Here is a 26,937-nt window from a genome sequence, read left to right on the forward strand (position 1 = left end):
GCCTCATCTTTCTCTCACAAAGTGGTTGGTGGTTTTGAACTATTGGCCTTTCAGTTAGCAGCCCAAGGAGGAACCACGATGGGTCACTATGAGTCAGAATCGGCTTGAAGACAGTGAATTTGTTTTTGAGTTTTTTATATATATATATATATATGAAAGGATGTATATATGCATATGGGATGGGTCTGGTGATGCTAATTTTATTAAGAAAGGGGAAAATGAGAAAGAAAATTGCCTTGTTAAATATAATGCCTTTTCATTGGTATACCAGAAATAAACAAAAGTAGGGCAGTCACAATCTTGAAATTCCCAGCAATGGCAGGAGGTAGGGAGGTTGTAAGATTTTACATCCTTGCTTACAAAGGGCCCTGTGACTACCTCAATTAAAGCTTATCTTGCCACAATAATGACCTGTTTATGTGACTCTGAGAATGGAAGCCATTAGCATACCTTACTATCTCTATTAAAATGACTTCACTACTCTAGTGTTTGCTTATTCACCCCATGCACTTCCTGAAAGGCACGTTAGCTCTTTAATAGAATGCATCAACCCACTGCTTACACGCTAGAATTCCTAACTCCTTTCCTCTAAATTTTTACTCTTCCCATCCTCAAAGATCACTTTTTTGACCCTCACCTAATCCTAAGCAGGTTGCTACACCAAAACACTGACCCTCAGTAAGACTTAAAACTTTCAAGTATCCCAACTGTAATTTCACCATGAGTCAGAATCAACTGATAGCAGTGGGCTGGACTGTAAGCTTATGTTCCCCTTCCTGAGGCATATAAAGCCTTTCTAAATGTTGTGTTCTTAATACCCAAAGCCTTATCAAAGATTCCCTGGTGGCTCATTGGGTTACCTATTGGGCTGCTTGCTAAAAAAGATTCCATCTGTTTGAACCCACCAGCAACTGCAAAGAAGAAAAATGTGCCAGTCTGCTTCTGTAGAGGTTTATAGTCTCAGAAACCCTAGAGGGCAGTTCTATTCTGCCCTCTCCAAAACACACTGCTGTCATCAAGGTAGAACTGTTTTTGTGGATTCCGAGACTGTAACTCCTTATGGGAGCACAAAGCCTCATCTTTCTCCCATGGGGACTTCGAACTGCTGTAGTGAAGTCATTACTGAAGGTCAGTGTTTCCATGTAGCAACGTGTTTAGGATTGGGTAAGGGTCAAGAAAGTGATCTTTGAGGATTGATAGAGTTGGGTTAGCAGCCCAGCACATAACCACCAGGGCCGTTGGAGTCAACTTGACAGTAGTGGACTTGGGGCAGTCTTACCCAAAGGTTGTTTTAGTATTATTTTCAGAAGCCAGGTTCCACCATTAGACTGTGGACTTCTAAAAGCCTGGCTCTAGGTTTCAGTCATCTTTTTAACAGATGTTTTCAAGTGGTTACCAAGGGTCCTCAAACTACGGCCCGCGGGCCACATGCGGCCCGCCGAGGACATTTATCCTGCCCGCTGGGTGTGTTTGCCTGTTTGTTTTTTTACTTCAAAATAAGATATGTGCAGTGTGTAAAGGAATTTGTTCATAGTTTTTTTTTTAAACTAGAGTCCGGCCCTCCAATGGTCTGAGGGCAGCGAACTGGCCCCCTGTTTTAAAAGTTTGAGGACCTCTGGGTTATACTATGAGAGGGTTCTTCTAAATCTGTAGTCATTAGAGCAGCAGCATGAATATCACCGGGGTTAATACAACAACAAACCTTTAGGCTGGACTCAGAGGCTAGGAGGGGCCCAACAATCTCTGCATGAAACTCTCCAAATGATTTTAAACTCCTCTTGTTTGAAAGGAGCCCTGGTGGTGTACCTTTGGGGCTACTAACATCAAGGTCAATGGTTTTGAAACCACTAGCTGCTCTGAAGGTGGAATATAAATGTTTCGACTCCCATAAAGGTTGTCAGCCTCACAAACCCACAGAGGGCAGCTCTACTTCGTCACTATGTTCTACTTAGGTCACTATGAGTCAAAACCAACTTGATGGCAATGAGTTTGGTTTGATAAGTTTGAAAACTGATGAGGGTGCTCAATACAGAAAGGAGTACAGAAGTAAAAAGTGGGATGAGTTGGGGTTTTTCGGGGGTGGGGGGAATAATTCCTAGCTAGGGTGGATAAAGTGGACCTTGGCTTCATGGTATTGGTGTTCGGTGTAGAGAAATAGGTTTTGACTCAGAGTGACCCTATGTACAATAGAACCAAACACTGATGAGCCCTGCAGGGTCTTCGCAAGCACGGCTAGGTTTGAGCCCATTGTTGCAGGCGCTGTGTCAGTCTTCTCAGTGGTTCTCAACCTTCCTAATGCTGCCATGCGACCCTTTCGTACAGCTCTTCATGCGGTGGTGACCCCAAACATAAAATTATTTTCGTTGCTGCTTCATCACTGTCATTTTGCTACTGTGATGAATCGGGCAACCCTGTGAAAGTTTTGTGTGACCCCCAAAGGGATCGCGACCCACCCACATGTTGAGAACCGCTGGTCTATCTTGTTGAGGGTCTTCCTCTCTTTTAGCATAAAGTCCTTCTCCAAAAACTGGTGACATTTGATGGAGGACTTCAATGAATACAGTTTGCAAGTATTGTAGTTAACTGTGGAAGGAAATAGGGTACATGGGTGCTGGGAAGGACAGTGGTACATACTGGAGGGAGGGTGAAGCGAACTTGTAAACGGAGGAGCTCTGGGTTTCTTTCTGTTAGCATTGGGTTATGATGATACACTTGGGGATTACAGTGTTGTAGATTAAGCATCGTGCTTCTCCATACTATGTAGTAGTATCCGGGTTATCTGACTTTGATTCTATGGGAACTAATTTACAACTCTATAAATAACTGATACACACACACACATTAAAAAAACACTGTTATCAAGTTGTTTCCAATTCATAGTGACCTTATAGGGCAGGACAGAACTGCTCCTTAGGGTTTTGGTGTATGTAAATCTTTAAGGATATGGATAGTCCTTCATTGTCCCAGGAAGTGGCTGGTGAGTTTGAACTGCCAACCATTTGCTTAGAAGCCTGACACATAACCTACGACTCTACCAGGACACTGATTCTTCTTCACGAACATACACATTCTGTCCAGTAGACTATGAATTCGTTTTCCTTCCAGACTGTGGGAGAATGTGTCTTCATTAGCACATTCATTTCAGTGATCCAAACTGTAGCTACGGAACTCTGGTGGTGCTGTTGGGTGATCCCTGAAAGGTCTGCCATTCCAACCCGCCAGAAAGAGTCAGTCTAGGAAACCCACCGGGGCAGTTCTACTCTGTCCTACAGAGTCACTGTGAGTCAGAATTGACTTGATGGGTGGGAGGTTTGCTCTGTTTTTGTTTTGTTTTTTCCCATTTGGACACATGCACACACACACACACACACACACACAAGCATTTCCTTTTGACATGAAGACTTTTGAAGTGGCAAAAGGAAATAAAATAGCTTTGAACCCTTAGGACCCAGAAACTTTGCATAATTGTTTTCTCTATATAATATGTAAAGGCATGTTGGGTCTCTTGAAATAGTTATATTTTATAATGATGAAATATTTTAATAGTACTTACAAAGTGAAGAAAACAATAAGTTATTCTAATTATAATTCCAAAGATTATAATACTGCATTGTAGCAGAATAAACAAATTCCTAGGGGTTGAAGGGATGGATGAGTGTCTCTCACTGCAATGGAGTTAATGCTGACCCATAGAGACCCTATAGAACAGGTCAGAAACTTCCCCCTGTAATTTTCTAATACTGTAACTCTTTACAAGAGTAAAAAGCCCAGTCTTTCTCTCTCAGAGAAGGTGGTGGTTTCAAACTACTGACCTTATCGGTTGCAGCCCAGTGCATAACCACTAAGCCACCAGGGCTCCTGGAGGGTGGTTGGAGCATATTTGGTGAATATCTTAAGATCACATACTGGTAGATTTTACTGATTGAGGGATAATGAGGCATAGAGAGAGGATACTTCAGTTGAGGGAAAGGGGAGAGTGTAGGTGACTGGGCATCTACCATAAGAACAAGAACAAGGAAAAACAAGTGTCTACATATTGAAAGCCATAAAAATCGGTGAATGTTATTTCCTATATAAATGGGGGTCCATCGGGTGATCTTACCACAGCATGACCTAAATTAGAGAAGTGAGGGGGAATCACCTGAGGGTCATCAACACTGATTCAGAGTTGAAACAAAAATCCCCTTACCGCCCTATTATTCTAGTCACTTTTTCCTCCTAAGACATATATGTCTAAAGGAAAACCTTTGAATCTAAGGCTTAGATGGTCTAGTTTTTCCATAAAGTCCAAACGGATAAACCAACACACAGCACTAGATATTAGAATGTGCTTGCAGTTGAAATGGGGCAGTTTCTAGAAGCACATTCTTGTTTGTCCAGTGACTCACTCCATAAACAGGAAGTACCAGGCGCGGGTTGTTCATCTGCTTCTGTGGCTGCTGACTGAGGCACTGAACCAAGTGTTTGCGACTCAGCCTCAGGGGCCTACAGGAAGGAACTAGAAAATGTCAAGGATAATAGGATCACAGTGACTGCCACTTAATAAGCTACAGGAATAGTAATTTTATGTGAAAATCGTTTTGTTGCAAATTTTTTCCAGAAACATAAAAATGACACACTGAACAACAGATAAGTGTGCTGTGGGTGTTTATATGATGCTGATAAACTGTCCTTAAACATGACACACACATGCCAATTTAAAGGGTTTCCTATTGATCTTGTGACATGAAATGGTCTTAGTGTGCACTTACAAGCATAGCCTGTCAACAGAATGAGATAAGTCTCTTACATGTTTGATTTTGATGGGTAGGTAGCTCAGCATTCCATCAGTCCACCATTAAAGTCACTTCACTGGCTGTGAAGTGTTAGATGAAAGCAGAAAATACAGGGGTCAATAGAGGCAGCATCAACAGTTTGCACAGCAACATTAAATCTAAGATCGATGACCCAAAGTATCCACAAAGACTCACTTCTGCGAAAGAGAGCTTGATAGGTTTCTTAGTCTTCTAGCTTGTACGAAGTCGATATATAAACCTTCCCCAGCCCGTTGGATTTTAAAAATCATTTGGAGAAGGATTCCCTGGCATCCTTTTAAATGTTTAACTGTTCTTGCTGTAAGAAACTCTTCCCTTACACAGCTATATGTACAAAGACAACTTCTTTTGGTCTCTAGGGAAAAAAAAACTATTATGAAGAATTCCAACATCCTTAAAAGGAGCTCGAGATGGAGTTAACAGTTATCACGTTTTTTGTCACATTTGCATACTGGATTCTTATTTCTCTGTGAAATCACTTTAAAGCAAATCCCACACCTCTTATTCTTTCACCCCTACATGCTTCAGTGTGCATGTCTAAATTTCAAAATATTTCAAGATTCATTCATAAAAAAAGTCATCACACCTAATGAAATTTGTGCTTATACCTTGGTACAATCAAATATCTGGCCCAGGACTAAATCCTCCTAATTTCTAAAAATATCTTTTGAAAATTGACTTATTGAATCAGGATCTAAATAGAATCTACATAGTATAATCTCTTGTCATTTAGAGCAAGTGCTTCTCAAACCTTATTATGCAAATGAATCCCTTAGGGTCAGCAGGGTCAGTGATGGGAACAGATCTTTGGCATGTCTAGCAAACTCCCCTGTAGGTGCCTATGTTGCTAAATGGTGGGCTATCAAGATTTTGAGTGACAAGATCCTAGCAAAGACCCCTGCAGTTGTTTTTCCATCCCACTGGCTTTCCCAGAGACAGATCAGTTCTTCTGGCGAATGGCCAATATTCTGGATGTGAGTTTCCATGGGCATTGATTGTGGATCCAAGTAAAGTGAAATGCTTGGTAACTTCGATCTTTTCTTCATTTACCATGATGTTGCCTAATGGTCCCATGGTGAGGACATGTGTTTTCTTTATATTGATATAAAGATGGAACCATAAGCAAAGCCCATGGAAGTGGCAGTTAAGAAATCAAATGACATAGTGGAGTGTGTGCATCTGCTACAAAAGACCTCTTTAAAGTGTTAAAGAGCAAAGATGTAACTTTAATGAAGAAGGTATGCTTGACCCAAGTCATTCTAATTTTTAATTGCTTCGTATGCCGGTGGGAGTTCAAGTGGCATAATGTGCTATATGTTAGGCTGCCAGCCACAGGAAGGTGGTTCACACCCATCAGCTGCTCCATGGGAGAAAGAGGAGGCTTTTTGCCTTCAGAATAGTTTGTAGCCTCAGAAATCCACAGAAGCAGTTCCATTCTGTCCTAATGAGCCTCTGTTGTCAAAACAGACTAGATGGCAGTGAAGTTTTGTTGGGTTTTCTTTCGTTTTAGTTTGCAATAGACATGCGAAAGCTAGACAATGAATAAGAAAGACTGAGGAAGAACTGATGCATTTGAATCATAGTGTTTATGGGAAACTGTGTTGATGAAGAATATTGAATTTCCCATAGGCTTCCAGATAATTGAAACAAACTTTCTTGGAAGAATGACAGCTAAGCTGCTCAAGGTCAGTAGACTTGGACTCATGGACTTTGACATGTTATCAGAAGGGGTTAATTCCTGGAGAAGGATAGCACAAAGAACCTTCATGAGATGAACTGACACAAGGACTACAACAATTGGCTCAGACATCACAAAGGTAATGAAGATGGCCTAGGAATGCAGACTATTCAGTCCCGTTGGGCTTGTGGTTGCTAGGAATTTGAACCCACTTAACAACAGCTAACAACTCCTCTATCACTCTCATTTTCTTACTGGATGTTAGTTCTGTATAATCCAGAAGTCTGAATAATTTCAGGCTCATTTTTCTTTTTATAAGAACACCTGAAAGAGCTGATTTGTACGTGTATGACTATAATTCTTATGCATTCTGGTGATGACTCTATAGTATTAAACAGCTGGCTCTGGAGTTAAGGTCATTATGATTTAAGTTCTGCCTCTAACAATTTATATGAACTTGAGCAAGTTACTGTATTTTTACACAAACAAGGCATGCTTTGTAGCACTACTTTTTTAAAATGCATGGAACACTACTAGAGGGTAATGGTCATTTCTCTGTGTATGAGAAGCATCTCAGAAGCAGGAGAGAAGCCTCTGGCCATACAAAGAAGAGCCGCCAGTGGAGTATGTGCAAGTTCCCTATCTGAACACAGGATAGGTGCCAAAGGTCACAGCATCAAGATCATGAGACAGGGTAGAGAAGAAGCACCAAGACTTTTAGGCAGAGCAGTGGGCTTCCTGGCCCACACAACAAGGCAGAGACTTGAATTGAGATGTGTTATACACAAAAGAACTATATCCTTATCATTTTATAACCTGCTAGCTTCCCTAATAAACTCCATAATCTTGTGTATTGTCTGAAAGTTCTCTGTGACAATTATAATGAGTTCTTGAACCCAACAGAGAGATAGAGTGCCATGGGAGGAATGGCTGGAGTCAGGTTAAAGAGGGAAGGAGGGAAGCCACATGTCTGACTCCTGCCTTGGGGGAATCAGCCTTCTGATGGTGTGGATTGGGTTCTCCTCTAGTGGGTGGCCAGAGGAGATAAGACCTGGCCCCCTCATTCATTGATTCTGTATGAAATACACTGACTTTTGGGGGTATCTTTAGTAGTAAAGAAAACGCAGAGGATAAACCTTCAAGAGATTACTGAAACTGAACTGATAGAGCACTCGGTTATTTCCTTATCTTTCTGATCCAGGCTTCTGAAGTTAGGGGAGAATCTCCAAAGTAAAAGTTGATGTTATGGAAAATCTAAGAAGCTACTGCATGGCTAGGAAAGGAACCTAGTAAACTCCAGAAGCACAAGACATTTTGAATTCTTTTATGACTGACTGTATGAATATAGCATGCCATTTATAAGGACATGAGGTCTACAATTATCAGTTGAGGCCATGACGTGTAAAGTATTCTTTTCCTTATAATACATTCCATCAGCAGAGAGTAACTTAGAGTCAGCTTTCATAACAAGTAAGTGCTGGCCCAGATGATCAGGGCCAAAAATAAATTAGGCAAAGAGCCTAACATTATTCTACACTTTGCCCTTCCTTCGTTTCCCTTTGAGCTGGATTTGTGAGAATATAACAATCTTTGTTTCAGAGATGTAGTTTCTTAGTAGAATAATGTGGCGAGTAATAGAAGAGGGTAGAATTGATAAACAGCACTAGGATCAATACAAAACATGGAAGGGTATCTTTTGTGGGTTAATTATATTTAAAGCCTTATTTGTCAAATAATCACATGGTAACAGAAAAGTCATGCTATTATACGAGGGCGTACCCCCCAAAAAAAAACAGAATTTTTTTCAAAGCTATGAATTAAAATATTTTTCTACATAACAGCCCTCAAAGTACTCTCCGTTATACTCAATACATTTTCCCATCTGCAATTCCATTTTTGGAAACATTTTTCAAACTCATCTGTTTTGATGACTGACAGCACCTCCCTCGTCTTTTTCTTTGTCTTTTCTGTGTCTTCAAATTGCTGTCCTTTCACGTCCCTCTCCATTCATGGAAACAAAATACGTGGCACAGAGTGAGGTCAGGTAGGTTAGGTGCTAGGGCAAGAGAGGCATGTTGTTTTTTGCCCAAAACTTGCCCACTGAAATGGCTGCATGAGCAGATGCATTGTTGTGGTGGCAAAACCAGTCCCGGCTGCCACTAATCAGGCCTTTTTTGTCGCACACTGTTATGCAACCTTTTTAGAACTTCTAAATAGAAAGCTTGATTAACAGTCTGGCCTGGTGGAACGAACTCCACATGCAATCTGAGTCAACATTTTCATCCACCGGGAAGCTGACAGAGGTCCAGAATGAGGTTTGTCATCGATCAACATTTCACCTTTTGTGAAATGAGAAAACTACTGGTACACTGCAGTGTTTCTCATAGCGCTGTCCTTGTACGCTATGTTCATCGTCACAACACTCTCTGGGGAATTTTTCAGAAGAAGGAAACAAAATTTCACAGCCACACACTGTTGTTCTCTTAATTCAGCCATCACACACCAAAAAAGAGGTTTGAGTGAAACTACTTTTATGAAAAATTCACTGTGCCCAGATAGAATCTTCCTAGGCAACACCACGGGGTGCACTAAGTCAGAGTAATTGCTCGATGCTCCCCTAGCGGGAAAAATGTGCACTGAGAAAACTCTGCTCCACCCAGTGCAATTCTGGGTTTGTTTGTTTTTTGGGTATCCCTATGGTACCATTATATTTACATGTAATACAAGTAATAATAACTAGAAATTCATTATAGACTCAGAACCATCAGAAAAACATGTTTCAAGTCTCCGTCTGAAGTGGTGAAGGCCAAGACCAGAAGCACCAGAAACAGGCACGGAGGTGATGAGCTAGAGCAAGAGGAACCAAGCTGAGAATAGGACTGTGAGACAGGGTGACAGGTGAGCTTCCTGGTCCAGGAAGGCAGAGCCCAAGCACCACATGCCTGAGAGGCTGAGTACCAGAGAGAGAGACCTGGTTTCTAGCTCAGGAGAGGTGTTTCTGTGGACAAATGACTATTCTTACTATTTATCCATCCTGACTTTCAGTAATCGGTTAAACCCCCTGATGAACTCCCTTAATTGTGATTACTGTCTGTTAGTTCTGTGTGGCCACTGCAACGAATTATCAAACCTAGCATATAGAGTGGGTTGGAGGGAATGGTTGTATCAGAATAGGTAATGAAGGATGGTGTGGAGGTATCTGACCCCTGCCTTGCAGCAATAGGGAGGCCAGAGGTGGTTAGATATGGCCTCTCCAGTGTTTACTACAGTAATCAATGTCACTGAATTATACATGTAGAAATTGTTAGATTCATGTATACTCTACTGAGTATAGTTACAACAGGAATAAAATAAAGTATAAAATTTTAAAATGCGTTTTTCATTTAAGTAGTACCCCTTCCATACATAAACAGTAAACTCAAAACCCATTGCCATCAAATCAATTTCTACTCATAGCACCCTAGAGGACAGAGGAGAAGAACCCCTTTTGGGTTTCTGACATTTTAAATCTTTACTGGAGCATGCAGACTCATAGTTCTCCAGAGAAGCAGCTCGTGGTTTTGAACCACCGACCTTGTGGTTAGCAGGCCAGTGTGTAGCCCACTCAACAACCAGAGTTCCCTCATACAGTCAAGACAACCTGTAAACGCTAGAACCTGTGTAAGGCAGAAACCTGTCAGAAAAGGAAAATGGAAATACGTTCCATCAACTAGAGATACTGGGAGGAAAACAATCACGTTGAGTTCTGACTCTGACAGGTCCACTGAATAATGTACGCCCGTTAGCTCTATTTATAGCCCTGGTAGCCTAGTGGGTTCCAATGGGGCTGCTAACGGCAAGGTCAGCAGTTTGAACATACCGGCCCTTTCTAAGGAGAAAACTGAGGCTAGCCAGTCTTGTAAAGATTCACAATGACAAAACATTTGGGAGCAAATCTACCCTGTCCAATAGGGTCACTGTGAGTCAGAACTAACTTAGAGTTTTGTTTCAGTTTGTTGATGCATCTATTTATTCAATGATACCAATGCAGAACAAGCATTAGCCAATGACAATATTATCAAATTTCACTTGAAAACTTTATTTTCAGACATTTCATTTTATTTAGCCTGAAATTAATGATTAAAAGCAAAAGTGGTGAAGAAAGCTGATGGTGCCCGGCTATCAAAGGATATAGCATCTAGGGTCTTAAAAGCTTGAAGGTAAACAAGCGGCCATCTAGCTCAGAAGCAACAAAGCCCACATGGAAGAAGCACACCAGCTTGTGTGATCATGAGGTGTTGAAGGGATCAGGTATAAGGCATCATCAGAACAAAAAATCTTACCATAATAAATGATGGGGGGAGTGTGGAGTGGAGACCCAAAGCCCATTTGTAGGCCACTGGAGATCCCCTTGCAGAGGGGTCTCGGGGAGGAGACGAGCCAGACAGGGTGCGATGTAGCAACGATGAAAAATACAACTTTCCTCTATTTCCTAAATGCTTCCTACCTCCCTCCGCTCGCCCCCTCCCACTATCATGATCCGAATTTTACCTTGCAGGTCTGGCTAGACCAGAGGATGTACACTGGTACAGATAGGAACTGGAAACACAGGGAATCCAGGGCAGATGATCCCTTCAGGACCAGTGGTGTGAGTGGCGATACTGAAAGGGTAGAGGGAGAATGGGTTGGAAAGAGGGAACCGATTACAAGGATCTATATGTGACCTCCTCCCTGGGGGATGGACAACAGAAAAGTGGGTGAAGGGAGACGAGTAATTGCAGGGGTAGGAGTAATTGCATCATGTTGTATATTTCTTAATTCTTGCTATTTACTAGATCAGAATCTCCTGGGAAACTGTCTTCTCAAAGTACATTGAGGTTAGAGGGAACATACAGCATTTTTCAATCAGTATGGAGACATATTTTTGTCTTCTTGTCTAGGATATGAATGGATATATTACCAGTGTCTCTGATTTTGTTTCAGTTTCCAAACTATATATGTATCGTCAATGTTTTTGCACTGAATAGCAGTATGTAGGATATAATACTAAATAACAGACATGAAAATTTAACCAGAACTGTGACCTAAAGTTTTATCGAAGGAACATGTTTCGCTGATCATTAAATCACTCAGTAACTTGAGCCCGAGAGTAACTTTGTGTTACTGAAATGGCATGTCTGAGTATTTGTATGTTCTTATTAGGGTCTAAGCTTCTTTAGTATTCTCCATTTGGCTCACTAAGAAACATGAAAATAATGTCTCTGTCTTTGAAAACCTTCGGATGACTGAAATAAGTCCATCAGAGGTCAAATATTGTGTGATTTCACTTATATAGAAAATTTAGAACAGTTAATTTATAAAAAAAAGCTTACTTAGTAGGCAGATTAGGATCTTTTATGATATGACCTAGTTCTTACTGGCACATAGTTACTGTTCAGTAAATATTTGTCCAATGAATTAAATGCATAAATACTAATAGGCTATAATAAAAACTTACAGAATGGTCATATGGTTGCCATTTCATAAAACAACCCACTAGGTGTGGAACAAAGTATATCTCTAGGTAGCATCTAAAATCTTTGATTTACATAAATATTTCACTAATCTGATTTTTATTGCAGCTCTTAGAGGTAGATTTTTTCAGTTAGTTTGTACTGCTGATAGAGTATCAGTTTGTTGTTCCTGATAAACTATGTGGCTATTTCTGAACTTGAATCTATAAGGAAAAGTTATTGTCTTGATGGCTTCAATACTTTAGCTAGCCACTCTGTGACACATTAATCCTAGTTTTCATTACCTAGTAATCTTTCTTTTGAAATCCCAGTATTTACATATTTGATTGTATTGGAAAGTACACCAGTGTAGAATGCTGACAGCCTGACAAGGGGTTTTGTTGTCCTCGGGGCTTCTTTCCCCTCTAGAGAAGCCTGCAATGGCTGCAACCGTGGGTTCCCGCAGAGCAACAATTGAGGACGGAGCAGGAACTGGCAGCGTTTCATTCTGCTGAGCACAGGGTCACTGCGGGTTGGAACTGACTTGATGGCACCGAACAAGCACAGCAGCAACAGAGAAGCCTGGACTTCTTTTAGTCTTGAATCAAAAAAGCAATCAGCGGAGGATCATCTGGTTTGCTTTGAAAATTCAACCTCAACCACTACACCCCTGGGCTTGTTCGGATGTGTTTCACTCTCTCAGATGACCCGAGAGGCAGAACGTCATCTGTTGGTCTCCTTTCCGTGCATACACCCTGCCCTTCTACACGTGTTGATAGAATGATCTTATCTTTACGGAGGGCATTTAACTCGCAATTTTCTTAAACGTCTCATTTATTTTCTCCCAAAATCAAAACTTGAGGAGCAGCAGGGAATATACAAGGCATAATATAGAATATTCATTAAAGTGATTTTATATATTGAGAAAATGATATAAAAATGGAGCAAATAACTTCTCTAAAGTCATATAGTTGAGTAGTGATTGTTGCAAGAGACAGCTATGACCGACCATCCATTCTTCTCTTCTTCTTTGTGAGCACTCTTATTTTATTTGGCACGACAATATTTATTGTGTAAAAATGGACTTTGTCACTCTCTTTCTCTAGGGAACAGCGTTCTGGAAACTGAGACAAGCTGAGGTCTGCGAAAGATTTCTGGGAAAGGTTTTGCTTCATGGATACAGGTGCCACTCCTGCCTCGCGGCCATCTTCTTTTTGTCCAGAACACGGGTGTGATGGTCTGGACACCCTGAACCCACACTAGTGTTGCCCACTCTGGGACTGCTTTCTTCATGAGAAGAAGAAACCTTTATCGATGTAAGTGCCTGTGGTCAGGGTTCTATTCTCACAGACAAATGCTAATACACACCGATACAATGCTAGAGAAAGACTTTGACTTGGGTTTCAGCCCTCTCATAGTTCCATCCTATGCTCTATGTCCTTTTTCCTAACACCTATGACTTACAGTATTGCAAAGCAAGTCCTAGAGCATGGAAATAAGGGTGTGGCACACCTTGGTTTTGAATGGGCAGCTCCACAGCCCTCAGCAAAATTGCAAAGTAGCCAAAGGCGGTATTTGAAATATATCACCAATCTCTCTCCTCTCTCTTTTTGAAATAAGTTTTTCTACCCCTTGACACTCAATACCTCATTTTATCTTCCACTCAACTCCTATCAAAGCCTGGCATTTTGGAAGTGCTCAAAGCTCACGGCTACCCCTTCTTCTTCCACCAATCAAAGCTTCTACGATGAAAAGAGAAATGTAGAATTATTGTCACTGATGCCGCCCATGGCCTGTGATGATCCTTTTAGGAGGGTGTGTACATTTTGTAAGAGGGATTTGTAAATCCAGTTGACCTCTGGGATTGGAGAGCCTTGAAGAGTCATTTGTGGGTAATGGGCCTTGCTTGTACTCCTCATCTAACCAAGCGGCTACTCTCCCCAGAAACCAGCCATTAAACGTCTCCACTGCAGTGTCCCAGATAGCACAAGTGGCCAAACAGCTTAAGGCAAGAATGTGGTGCTCATAGCTAGCAGCTGCTGAATCTTAGAGAAGCGTGCAGTTGGTGTCATGGTTATGCATTGGGCTACTAACCCATGGTCTGTGGTTTGAAACCAACAGGTGACCCTGGGAAGAAAGATGAGGCTTTCCATTCCTATGCAGAGTTATAGTCTCAGAAACTCACAGAAGCAGTTCTGCTCTGTACAGTATAATCACTATGAGTCAAAATCAGCCAGATAGCAGCAAGGTGTTTTGTTTGAGAGGAACAGGGGATACAAGGAGTGTGCTTTTGATAATTACTAGCAATTTAGAAACATGCTTAGTGGCTATTTTAACTATGCAATACACATTGACTAATTAAAAGGGTGTTTTTTTCTCCCTGTTTTTAATCTGTATTAAGCATGCTATAAATGCGCTAGTAAATATTCTTCCTTATGCCTTCTTTTCGGATCAGTTTCATAATGCTATGTGAAAACAACCTACCTCCTCTTACAGATCATTCGGTACTAGTAGCCATTATATTGCATACAGGCATGTAGCAATTCTGTTGTGCTTATGAAGTGAAGGAAAAAAATGTACTTCACTAAAAGGCTTGGCTTCTAGCCATAAATCTATGACTCACTGGCTATGTGATCTTGGACACAGCAATTATAATTCCTGTGCTTCAGTTGCCTTTGCTGAAAAGGTGAGGTAAGTTTCTATATGATGAAGGTCCTTTCCTAGTTCCGAGATTCTATCATTTAAGCCCGTATTTAGACATGTGTCACTAATCTTTGCAATAGCCTCATGGGGCTGGAGAGTAACATTATTTTCATGTTGCAGATGAAGACATGAAAACTGAAAAAAAAATCCCATGATTTGTCTGTTATTGCATGATTGATAAGTAGCAGCCTGAGGACTTAACACACGTTGTTAAAAAAGTTTATGGGGGGAAAATGGAGTTATAAGATAATGGAATTTTCCATGAGTTTTTGAAGCCACCTTGATATTTGCCTTTTATTTCTGCAGAGAAAGCTCAGCACGATTCCCTTCTAAAAAGAGAAGAAAAGGGCTGTGGAATGCATGTGATTTGGAGGCTCATCCATAAATTCAAGAAAGAGGCTCTCTTAAGATACTAAATGATAATTTATGGATATAAGAAACTCAAATCACATTGACCATTTCCATGTTGCACATTATTATTCGTTATTCCCAAAGTATCAACTATGCTTTGGATCTTAAAGTTCTTAAAATTTTATCTAAGATAAAGGATCATGTCACACAGAACCTTAAAGGACAGGAACAAGTTGCCCTTAAATCAGACATGTAATCTGGGGACTACTTGGATAAAAATCATTTTGCCCACTCTTTGGGCAGAATAATAATATTCATTTGATGGATTCTGTAATTTATATATTACTTTGTGCTGATCTATGTGGGCTCTGTATATTTTGAGGGATAATGCAAACTGTCATGAGATGACTGTAAATAGGAAGAAGTAGTTTGTGTTAGCATTCTTGGTGTAATAAGACATAACTGAGGACCTGATGCCGATGGAGAGCAAATGTTTAGAGAATGACGAGGGCAATGAATGTACAAATGTGCTTTATACAATTGATGTATGCATGGATTATGATAAGAGTTGTATGAGCCCCTAATAAAACAATTAATAATAATAAAAAAAGACATAACTATCACAGCACATAAGAATTTCAAAACATTGCTCTAAAACAGAGGAGAGTAGCTGTTGACACTGGCAATCACAATGATTTGCTTTGTTGACTGTGCCATAGTTGACCTTTTTTAAAAAACAAAGCAAAAAACAATTCTCTGGAGAACCTGACAAAATTTCGAACCCTGAGCTATCAGTCAAAGATCCTAGCTTTATTTCTGTAATCCTTTCATGGATTCAGTGACCATGTGACTGTCATTTGATCTTTGTTAAACTCTTGGATACTAGAATTCAGGAACATTTCCTCATTTTTGTCTCTCCTACTTAATGTATGCACAGCTGTGCTTGCAAAATAGCATGACATGAACTAGAGGGAAACGGAAAGAAATATGCCCAATGGTGTGATGTGAGTCTTAGCAGCCTGAGTGTGAGACACAATTCGTATTTTCCTTCATATGGGAATTTTAAATTTATTTCACCATTTGTAAACAGGTAGAAAATAATCTTTAGTGTCCTCAACAGGGTTATTTAATTTACCTTTTACTGTGTTTCTTTCTCATCTGGTAAGGAACCCTCTCAATGTTTCAGAGGGGGAAAAGGCATGACAAAAAAGAAAGAGCTTTTGTCTTCTCGTCATCCCTACTACCATCCTAAACTTGACTTTTCTGTTTCATGAAAACTGAATCCAGAGTTACTTAGAGTCATTGCCCTTAAACGTTCAACACAAGCAGGGATTCAGCATTATGTACGAAGGGGAGAGTCCTACAGAGCCTCTGTCATCTCTTCAATTGTTCAACAGTCTGTGAGTGCTTGACCTAATGCTAATTTCTGAGGGTGAAAGACAATGGAGATGTGGTATCTGTACTGAAGGATGTGCCAGGAGATCTATGGTAGAAACAACATTTCGTGTCAATTTGAAGATATATGTAAGTGTAGGGATGGCACTGAACCTGTCAATCAGTTCACAACCTGGTAGTGCCTCATTGTGGGCATGGCCTTCTCATAAAGTGGGCCCTGGGAACCTCTCCTCTCTCTGCCTTCAGCTTCCTGCTGGATGACCCTGATTGCTGCCATGCGTCCACCACCATTGAGTCCACATAACCCTGCACCCACCAACCTGTGATCTTCCTGCATTCTGCATCATTGCAGGTGGCTACCTGAATCTGAAGAGGGGCTATGGACTAGTCCCAGACTTATGGACTTGAGTTGGACTGGGCTGGCATGTTTTCTTGATCTATAACTACATCTTGATATAAAGCTCTTTCTTACACAGTCCTGGATTAGTTTCTCTAGTCAAACAGCCTAACACAAGCTCAGAGGAATTGACTTACAAACAAATTATTACCTACAGTCTGGGTGTGGGAAGATGAAAGAGTGAAATGCCAGTTAACCTTGGTGGGAAAGAAAAGAAGGTGAAAAGGTCATTTTTAAGATACTTTTTAAGTTTTATAGCAAGGGATTTCTTAAAAAGAACTATTTACTCAAACTGAATTGTACACCAGGCAGTGTGACAGGTTGTATAGCAAAGCCTTTAAAAACCTCAGTTCTGGAGTTGAACAGATGAAAGTACAAATCCATTTCCATCTACAGGTGTGGCGTTGGGTAAATTGGCTGATCTCTCAAAAATCCATTTCTCAATAATTGAGTGGAGATTATATGTACTTTATGGAGTTGTATGAAGATTATATCAGAGAATGTACTTAAGCATCGAATCCAGTGCTTAGCACAGGCAAGTTGCCAATGGCTCAATAAATATTGGTTAGTGTTTAGACTGTTATGTACTTTTCCTCATTTACAATCCACGGGATACTCACTCACTACCACTGATTAGATTCCAACTCATAGCAACTCTGCTGGACACAGTAGATATTGGACCGAGGTGAACTGCCCCTTTGGGTTTCCAAGGCTATAAATCTGCACAGAAGCATGCTGCCTTCCTTATCTTCTTCCTGGTGGGTTTGTACTGCTGCTTTTATGGCAAGCAGCTCAAAGCATCACCCATTGTGCTACCTGGGCCCAAATCTAGTGGATAGGCATACTGAACATCATCTCTAGGTGAAGAAGATAAATAGAGCACAGGAGGTGCTCAGGAACATAGGGTACATCTCATGAAAGGGTGGGTGTGCCAGATAAAGGACTTTGGACTTTACAGGAGGCAATGGGAAATCTTTGATGCTTAATCATTACGTTTAAGAAGGGTCATTCAGATGGCGGGATAGACATTGGGTGGAGAGGGTAGGGAGAAAAGTGAAAGCGAGGAGTCCAGTTAAGATTTCCTTATAGTCAATGGCTCAGTGTGATAGTAGGCCTTTGACATTTCTCTTTAGCCTGTCTTGACAAAATGTTTAGCTCTCCTTCCAAATGCTTAATAAAGCCAACCAGTAAGGATGATCTTCTTACTGCTTTTCTTTGTTATTAAGTGGCACAAGGCCTTAAACATCTCTGAAAGGGCAGCAGGTAGGCTTCCACCTGGAATTGATCATTATTAATAACAGCGAAGTGTATGCTTCCTTCTTGGCTGCAGGAGAAAGGCACTTGGGTAGTTTCATGGTTTCTGTCATCTTCATTTATTACATTGATTTACGAATAGTCAATCATAAATGGCATAGAGGTCATATAAAATTCAAATAGAGGACATCTTATTTTACCATGGATTTAGCACCACATAACTAATGAATATCTACCAGAGCAGAGGTTAACCTGGAGGAGATCTCCAGGATACACCTATATGACCTGTATATGTTTTAAAATGTGTGCATTAAAATAGATCGGTGAGTTTAAAACTGCATGTCAGTAAGTTTAAATGTAATATTCCTTACCTCTAAAGATGAATGATGACTGAATTGTGAAGACACTGATTATAGAAAGCAGTAATAATGAAAATGAGAGAAAGTGAGAGAAGTATTCAAGCATTGTCATAATTGACTTATGATGGATTGTCGAGATGGAACCTGTCATAAGTTGGGAACTATTTGTATATGAAGAAAATGATTTTCTCTTATACCAGTATCATTTAATGATTTCATCATAAACAGTACTCTTATTTGATAGAGATGCTTCATAGTAAATGTATACTTTGAGAGCAAGAAAAGTTTAAAGGAGTTTAAAGGGTGTTAAAAGTTACTGTGGTAGTTATATAATTGTCAATTTAAGGATTAAGCATGTAGGGGTGGAGTCTAGCCTGTCAATCAGGTCATAGCCACAGAGGCGTCTGTGTGGGCATAGCCTTCTCCTAAGGATTCTGGGAATTCTGGTATTTCCTCCTTGGAATTGGCAGACTCTTTGCACACACCCTGAGAGAAATAGTAGCTGATAAGACACATGGACCCACTCTGATGCAGCCCTGGATGCTGAAGAAGCCATGCAGAGGCCCCTGCCAGCACTGAGATGTTTCCAACACCACTGGATCCAAAGACTTTCTACCTACTGGCCTGTGAATTTCTACATTCAGCATCATTGCACGTGTTTTGTGAGTCTGAAGAGGACTTTATAGATTGGTATGGGACATATGGGCTAATATCAGACTTATAGACTTGATCTGGACTTGGCTGGGATGTTTTCTCATTGTTCAATTGCTCTTGTATATAAATCTCTCTTATACACATATGTGTTCATGGATTTGTTTCTCTAGTCTACCCAGACTAACACAGTTAATCCATTTTTTAAAACACAAGAAGCTAAATCATTCAGCTATCTCATTAACTTAAATACTATTTGAGAATGTTTCACTAGAACGGTATAAGAAATGTTTGTTTTAAAACATCATTGTTTCTTTCTTGAATGTTTTCCTATCTGATCCAATTTTGCTTTGTATGATATGCTTTATAAGACCTCCTTTGATTACAAATGTTTGCATAAGACACCTGTTTCCTTTGAAATACACGATGCTGTTGGTATGAGAGGTAAATAACTACAGAAAATAGTCTAGGCATAGAAGAGAAACAGGGTCTTAGCATTTTATATATTTTCAGGACATGTAATTTTAAAATATCACAAGAAAGGTTGTGTTACAGATTTTTTAAATGGCTATTTAGCAAATTAAAAACGGATGGGTTTTTAAATATTAATCATCATGCATATTTAAAAATTGGCTTGAAATTCCTACATAATGAAAATTAGACATTATAATGACCCCCAAAGGATGATAATTTAAATTATTTAATGAGTGTGAAACAGATAAAATAATGCAACTCTAGTGAGTGTTCACCACAAGATCTCTTCCTCAAGCTTAAGTATTATTGGTTTTGTGATTGTTGTTTTCTTAGACTTGTATACATATAAACTGTTAAATCAGGAATCAGCTCTAAGACTTAGGAAACAAAGTGAAGAACAAATTTTTATCTCAAATTTAATAAGTGGGTACAACATAAAAAACAGAAACAAGAAAATGAGATCTAGGCAGTCACGGAGTACAAATAAGGTTCTTCCTGTGTTTCAAGTTCATTCTGTAAGTCAGTTGGAGTAGTGCATTTGGTTCTTATCTAGCCCTCGGTGGTGCAGAAAGAAAAGCCCCATGTCTTTCCAGTGATTTAAAATCTGCACAAGCAGTAAGTAGATGTGACTGTGATGAAGAATTTGTTTCCAGTAGGAATTGGTTCAGTTGTTTCAAAGCCAGGGTAAATTTACATAAGATGGAAGGGCAAGTAGGAATTGCCCTTGAGCCCACATTTGTAACCTCTGGATTTACTACATGCATCTGTAAGTAAGCAAGACAATAACCAATAACAGTTTGAGAAGGTGTCACAAAAGGCAAAAGTAAGTAAATGAATTGAAGATATTTAATAGCACTGAATAAAAAAGGGAAAAGCACCAAACTTTAACCAAGGTCAATTCTCACAGACAATGACATTCATAGAAATACAACTCAAAATATAAAAACAATGTAGTGCAAGACACAGGAAGTTTTGCTTTTTAAAAAAACGAATCCCAAGAAATTTCTTAATTTTATCATCTACAAGAAGTGCAAAGCACATTCTTAATTAATAGACTGAAACAGTAAATAGAATATCGCTACATAATTTATTTTTTATTAATTTAAAAAGGAAGAAAAGCTGAGTAGCTATAAACTGAAATATTTTCCATCCCTAAGACTCCTTTCTAATGTGTTCACTTTGTTCTTTCAGTTATTTTAAGTGTTCTTTTTATTTTTTCAAAATGCATGTTGAAAAACAAGGGTACACTAAGGAAACTTGGAACAAAGCAACACTATATTTGACAGGAAATAGAGATTTTTGTTTTATATTCCGAAAGTTATGAGTGGAGTGGTATTTGAAAAGACATGAAATTAAAAGAACAATTTCAAGCATGTGGAAGAGAAAAATGTTTAAATGAACTACAAAGGATTACAAAGATGAACAAATGCTTATGTATAAATACTAGAATAATTAAGTGTATATCATTTTGTGCTGAAGTAAATATATGAACCATTAAACTGCAAGGTTGGCAGCTCAAATCCAATAGCTGCTCTACAGGAGAAAGATGAGGCTGTCTGACTGTGTGGAGATTTATAGTCCTGGAAACCCAAGGGGGCAGTTCCAGTCTGTTCTATAGGGCTGCTATGAGTTGGAATTGACTTGAGGGTGGTGGGTGTGGGTTTTCAGTTGAGTATGAAAATTAGAAGAAAAATGACTCGCTTAATTTTCCGAATCTTAAAAAAGTCATGTGCTATCATTTCAACAAGATCAGTGAACATTACTAGTCAAAGAGTGCAGAAGTAACAGTGAACAAAGTGACTGAGCTGGGAGACATAAATTATCACCGCCATGAAATCTGTCAACAGTTCTTAATAGGGACTAATCTGTTCATTTGCCTTACATTATTATTCCTGAGTGAATTAACATAAAATAAAATCTGACGGTGAATTTCAAAAGTGTCATAAAGTATACATCTAGTGGAATAGAGTAGAATCCATCTAACAGCTAATGCGTAGAGTCTTATTCTACCTAAATGTTGTGTTAGAGCAGTGTTCTCAACCTGTGGGTGGCGACCCCTTTGGGAGTCAAACGACCCTTTCACAGGGGTCACCCGATTCATCACAGTAGCAAAATGACAGTGATGAAGTAGCAACGAACATAATTTTGTGGTTGGGGGTTCACCACCACACGAGGAACTGTATAAAAGGGTCGTGGCATGGGGAAGTTGGAGAACCGCCGTGTTAGAGCAAGCTGATACCTGCTCTTGAACTCTATCACGTCCAGCCATATTAGCATTCTTCCCATTGTTTGAACAAATTAAACACCTTTCCACTTCCAGAACTTTATGCCTATTTTCTCTTTACCTGGTTAATGATTCTTCCAGATCCCTGTACAGCTTGCTTCTTGTCATCATTTGGGTTTTTGCAGTAATATGTTCTTAGAGATGACCCATCATCATCTGGCTAATTATACCACCACAGTCACAGTCAAATTTCATCTAGTTTCTCTATCATTTTCTTTTTAAAACATCTTTATGAACATATAATTCATATATCATGAAATTCAGTGGTTTAAATATATTAAAGAGAGTTGTGCATTCATCACTACAATCCATTTTAGAATATTTTCTTTATTCTTGTATCCCTATTAGATTCTCATTTTCCTCCAATCTCCCAGTCATAACCCTAAGAAGCTATTAATCTAGGTCTGTCTCTATAGATTTACCTATCCTGAATTTCTCATAAATAAAATCATACAAAAAACAAAATAAAACCCAACAGTAGAATAAAACACACACAAAAACCTCAATCCAAAAGGTAGCAGAAAGTAATAAAAACTAGAACAAGTTAAAAAATGGATCAAAAGGGAAAACAAATGGTAAGATGTCAAAATTTAATTATTTCCATCTGTCATGAAGGAGCCCTGGTGACTTAGTGAGTTAGACTGGGCTGTTTAATGTCAATAGTTCAGAACCACCAGCCGTAGGAGAACTATGAGACTTCCTGCTTCAGTGAAGATTAACAGCATAGGAAACCTAGAGAGATAGTTCCTCTCTGTCTTGTAAAGTTGATATGGACCTTGATGGACTCAATGGCCGTGAGTTTGGGTTTAATATCTGCAACAATCCACCTTCCAATGCATCCCAACTCTTTTACATTCTTGGCCAAGGAAATTCAATGGAGGCATCATCCATGTGGGAACTCTGTTAATAACTTTTGGGCTTTCACTGTCATCCATAGCCTTTTGTAAACAGGGTGCTCAGAATTTAAATTCTAATACAGTCTCTTCCTCTGATCTTGGATTTTGTTCATAATCTCTTGGTCACACTGGTTGGTGTGCTTCTTGTTACCTGAAATTCTTATTCTTTTTTACTTGTTTATTGATTAAATGACTACCATGTGAGGTCACTGTGTCCTCTTGGCCTGAATGACCAAGCAGTCTTTTCACCAAGTTTTACAAAAGTGCCAATGAATAACCTTGCAAATGAGAGGAATTATAAGATGAAACTTGAATTTCCAGATGAAGGAAAGACAAGGAAATGCATCTGAGAAAGCACGTGAAATTGACTTGGAAGAAGTCACTTTTTGTGTGCGTGTTTTTAATTTGCTATTGACAATGTCAGCAAACATAACAATTTAGAAAATACGATTTCTTGATCTTGTTTGTCAGTATTCTGAAACCGCAATTTCAAGACAGAATCGAGTGACACAGCCTGGAAGATTTTCTATATTATGCAAGATAATTGATATCTCTTTTTTCAAGGTAAATCCCACATTATGTAACCTTCAGATAAATAATTTGAGTGTAACTTCTAGTAAAGATGAAATGTAATTTAAAAATCTTCTTCCTTCCATAGTCTCATGCCCCAAAGCAAAATTGTAGTTAATTGTATTTATATTTTGTCATTCTTCCATCTGTTCTCTCTGAAACTGTTTCTTTCCTCTTTATACCTTTAATCCTACCCACCCACGGTTTCGTAACTGCCCCACAATCACTCTCCGAGGCCCTACATCCAATTGTCCGCTGATCTCTTGTTGGTGTTTCTCCTAAATTCTGATTTAGAATGGTACGTAGCCCTACACTGATACAAAAAGCAATTCATTGTGAGGACAGCGAATGACCAGGCAGTGCTACCTTCTTTGGCCCATGGAGTCGCTGTGAGTCAGAACCAACTCTACAGGACTAAAAGACAACTTTGCCAAAGTTACAAAGTAATGAGAGAAAGGTGATCTTCCAGTATGTGTACTATCTGGGAAGTGTGCTCTGGTGATACAAAAATACACTGTTAAAAGTGCTTGTGCTATTTAAAAACACAACAAAACAAAAAACCTCTATAATTTGCAGATCGATTTGTCTGTCTTTTTTTTTTTTTAACAAGCACATGCATATATAATTATTCAATCTGTCTCGAATAAAAAGATAAAAGACAGGACAAGAATTGAGAAAGTAAAGTAACTTCCTTCATTTTTAATGCCACGGAGGTGCAGTGGGCCGTGGCTTTGCTAATTCCATAAAGAACACCAGCTCTCAGGACCTGGCCTGCACTCAGTATTGGAACTCACAGTAGTTAGGACTGTGATGTCTTGAAACATCTCCAAAGATAATTTTCAAGGTTCTCCTTTTATTTCAATCACTTAGTTAAGTGGTCATACCATTTTCAAGGATGACTAGCGATGAAAATTTTCCTCTTTGTTGTTCTTGTTAGTTAGCTGTTGTGGTGCCTCCTCTAACCTGTGTAAAACAGAGCAGAATGCTGCCCAGTCGTGTCCCCTCCTCACAGGGGCTTGTGAATTGGGCCACTGTGATTCATAGGGTTTTTTCACTGACTGGTGTCTGAAAGTATATACATTGCCAGGCATTTCTTCCTAATCTTAGTTTGGAAGTTCCTATTCAGCATCACCGGCACACAGAAGCCTCTACTGACAGACAAGAGGTGGCTGCACGTGAGGTGCACTGGGTCGAACCTGGGTCTCCAGCATGAAAGGCAGAAATTCTTCCACTGAACCACCTTGCTTCTATTTTCTCTTCCCAACTCTAGCCACACCCAAGTCTATCTAAGAGTGGTTTCTTTAATGCTGATCCTTCAAAATGCACAGTTAGATAGTGCCTCGTGGTTTCCAAAGAGCTTTCACATACACTGCATATTCAACATGTAGACTGCCTTAATTTTACCAAAGTCTCCTACCAACCCTGTGGCATAGAGATTATTCATATCACTCCTGTCCTCCAGATGCAAAACTCTAAGGTCTGAAAATAATGATCAGAGCACTAAGTGCACGTCATTTTAAAGAGCAGAAAACAGTCTTTACTGTAAAATATTTGCCTCCTTTCCATTTTATTACAGTTGAATGTTCCTCATAAAATCACAACTACCGGTCTCTAAGTATTTCGACAGAAGTATTCAACCAAGACAATTGGTAGTCGAACAGGTAGAACGACCATGCTTGGGGGATGGGATGAGGGCATGTTAGAGAAGAAGTAAGCTAGCCAATCTAAGACACCATTCATCCTAAAATAGACTACTGGCAAAACCAGAAAAAGGTCACCAAACTCTGCCAAGCAAATCACAATGTGCCATTTATCATAAGAAGTTTTCAGGTTTCCCCATGCCAAGATGTGGGAGCAACAACAACAAAACGATGTACCCTCAAGTTGAGGAAATACAGTATCCGTAACTGAAGAGGGGAGGCTAAGTCTCAAAAGCAGTCATCATATATGCTCACTAGACAATCAATAAGCATTTATTAAGTGCCTATGGATGAGTACAAAGATGCAAAATCTAGATGAAGAGACTTAAGTGCTACCTATGAAATATTAATTGATATCCTTCAAGTTCACAACGATGACCCCTGTTGAAGAAATGAGATCCAGTCGGGCAAAAAGAGCGTGGAAGTGCCAAGAGGACATGATGACAGAAGGGGAGGGAGGAGGAGAGAAGGCACAGCTGTGGGGTGGGGACAGGTGTAGGAGAGGTTAGAAGAATGGGAGGAACGATGGCGTTTAACCAGGAGTTTCATGTGAATTTAAACACCTCCTAAGTCCTTTCCACACCAAACTTCACAATCTTCTAAAATATAATCGTGATCCTGTTTCTGAAATATGTTAAATCAGTTTTTTAAAAAGGACTTTATACAATTGTGTATGGTTTTTTATCTGATACTGAAGGTTTTTTCTCCTAGTGTTTTTTTTTTTATAATTACAATGATTGAAGGCTAGTTGATTTTAGCACCTCTGAAATTTGATCTTAATGCAATGGATTAAATTAGTATTGCTTGGACATTACATTTGGCTAAACAGGTTATCACAGATGAATACAAATTTTAGAATTTCTAGTTAGAGTTAAAAACTTGGTTGAGCTGAAACAAATAATTTAAATGTTCTTACTTAGGGACTTTGAATCTATTTTGATTGTCATCCTAGTATCTGTATGCCAAAATGGAAAAAATATAGATCATTCATTTCTAATTTAAAACATTTCTGTTTATGCAATGGGAATTTGATAAATAAATTGTCCTATAATGGGAAATGATTGCTTTTTAAATTATCCAAATAGAAGAGAAAGATACTCCAGCTTTTAGTAGTCCATTATGCTCATAAATGTATTACTAAGTTAAAAGAGATAATATCCTGCAGTGTTATTAAGCTTGACTAAGTGGTAAGTTATGTTATACATTCTGAGGTTGTCACACAGTTGCTTATGATTGAGGGAAGACTAACCTGGCAATGGTAATTACCTCGTTTAAAAGGCAAAACTATAAATAAGTAATACTGCAGAGTAATTTCATTTTTGAAAATCAATAATGAATTCCATCTGCTGCATGCCATTAAGAATCAAAGAGGTTACTTACATGCCTCTGTTCTTTTTATAACTTCGTTCCTTCCATTTAAAAGTACAGGTTGATCCATCAATAAAAATGTTATTTTGGCTTGTTTGACCAAAGCTTTTTAAAGAAAGAAAGAAAGAAACCCTCTTATCTATCTATCTCCTCATTTCTCTGGCATCTACAAAATGTAACGTATTGAAATGGAAGAGTCTTAATGAAATATATTTACCAGTCCTTGAAATCTGGTGATAAAAGCATGAATGTGTGACTTGATTCCTACCCTAGTTATGTACAGCTTTTCAGTTAAGGACAAGATAAGACTAGATAGAAATTTTATTGACAACTGGCTCCCTGTGAATTCATGGAAACAAACAAGCAAGCAAGTAAGCAAAGCATTTTCACTAATGACTTGTGACCAATGGCTATTGGTCACAAAATCACAATATTGAACACAAAATAGAACAGTATGCATCCTTAAAAAAAAGCTGACTGTCAAACACCTAAAGACACGGACAAAATCAGGGAACATTCCGCTCAGCAAAGTTAGTCCATCTCGTAGAAGTCAGTGTTTTATGGCACCATGA

General features: G+C 39.2%; 1 protein-coding gene across 5 annotated transcripts in view; it reads right to left on the reverse strand.

Moving 5' to 3' along the window:
• OXR1 (oxidation resistance 1) overlaps positions 1-26,937 on the reverse strand; it is a 620,623-nt gene that overhangs the window by 101,769 nt on the left and 491,917 nt on the right. The window contains exon 2 of one of the 5 annotated variants that reach the window (XM_045287213.1): positions 26,378-26,470. The exons of the other annotated variants lie outside the window; for them this stretch is intronic. Coding sequence (XP_045143148.1) covers positions 26,378-26,470 — 93 coding nt within the window. The remainder of the gene's footprint in view (positions 1-26,377; positions 26,471-26,937) is intronic. 5 annotated transcript variants of the gene reach the window in all.

Source organism: Echinops telfairi, unplaced genomic scaffold (genome assembly GCF_000313985.2).
Source record: "Echinops telfairi isolate 266 unplaced genomic scaffold, ASM31398v2 ScPeMD7_1;HRSCAF=3_0, whole genome shotgun sequence".
Classification (NCBI taxonomy): domain Eukaryota; kingdom Metazoa; phylum Chordata; class Mammalia; order Afrosoricida; family Tenrecidae; genus Echinops; species Echinops telfairi.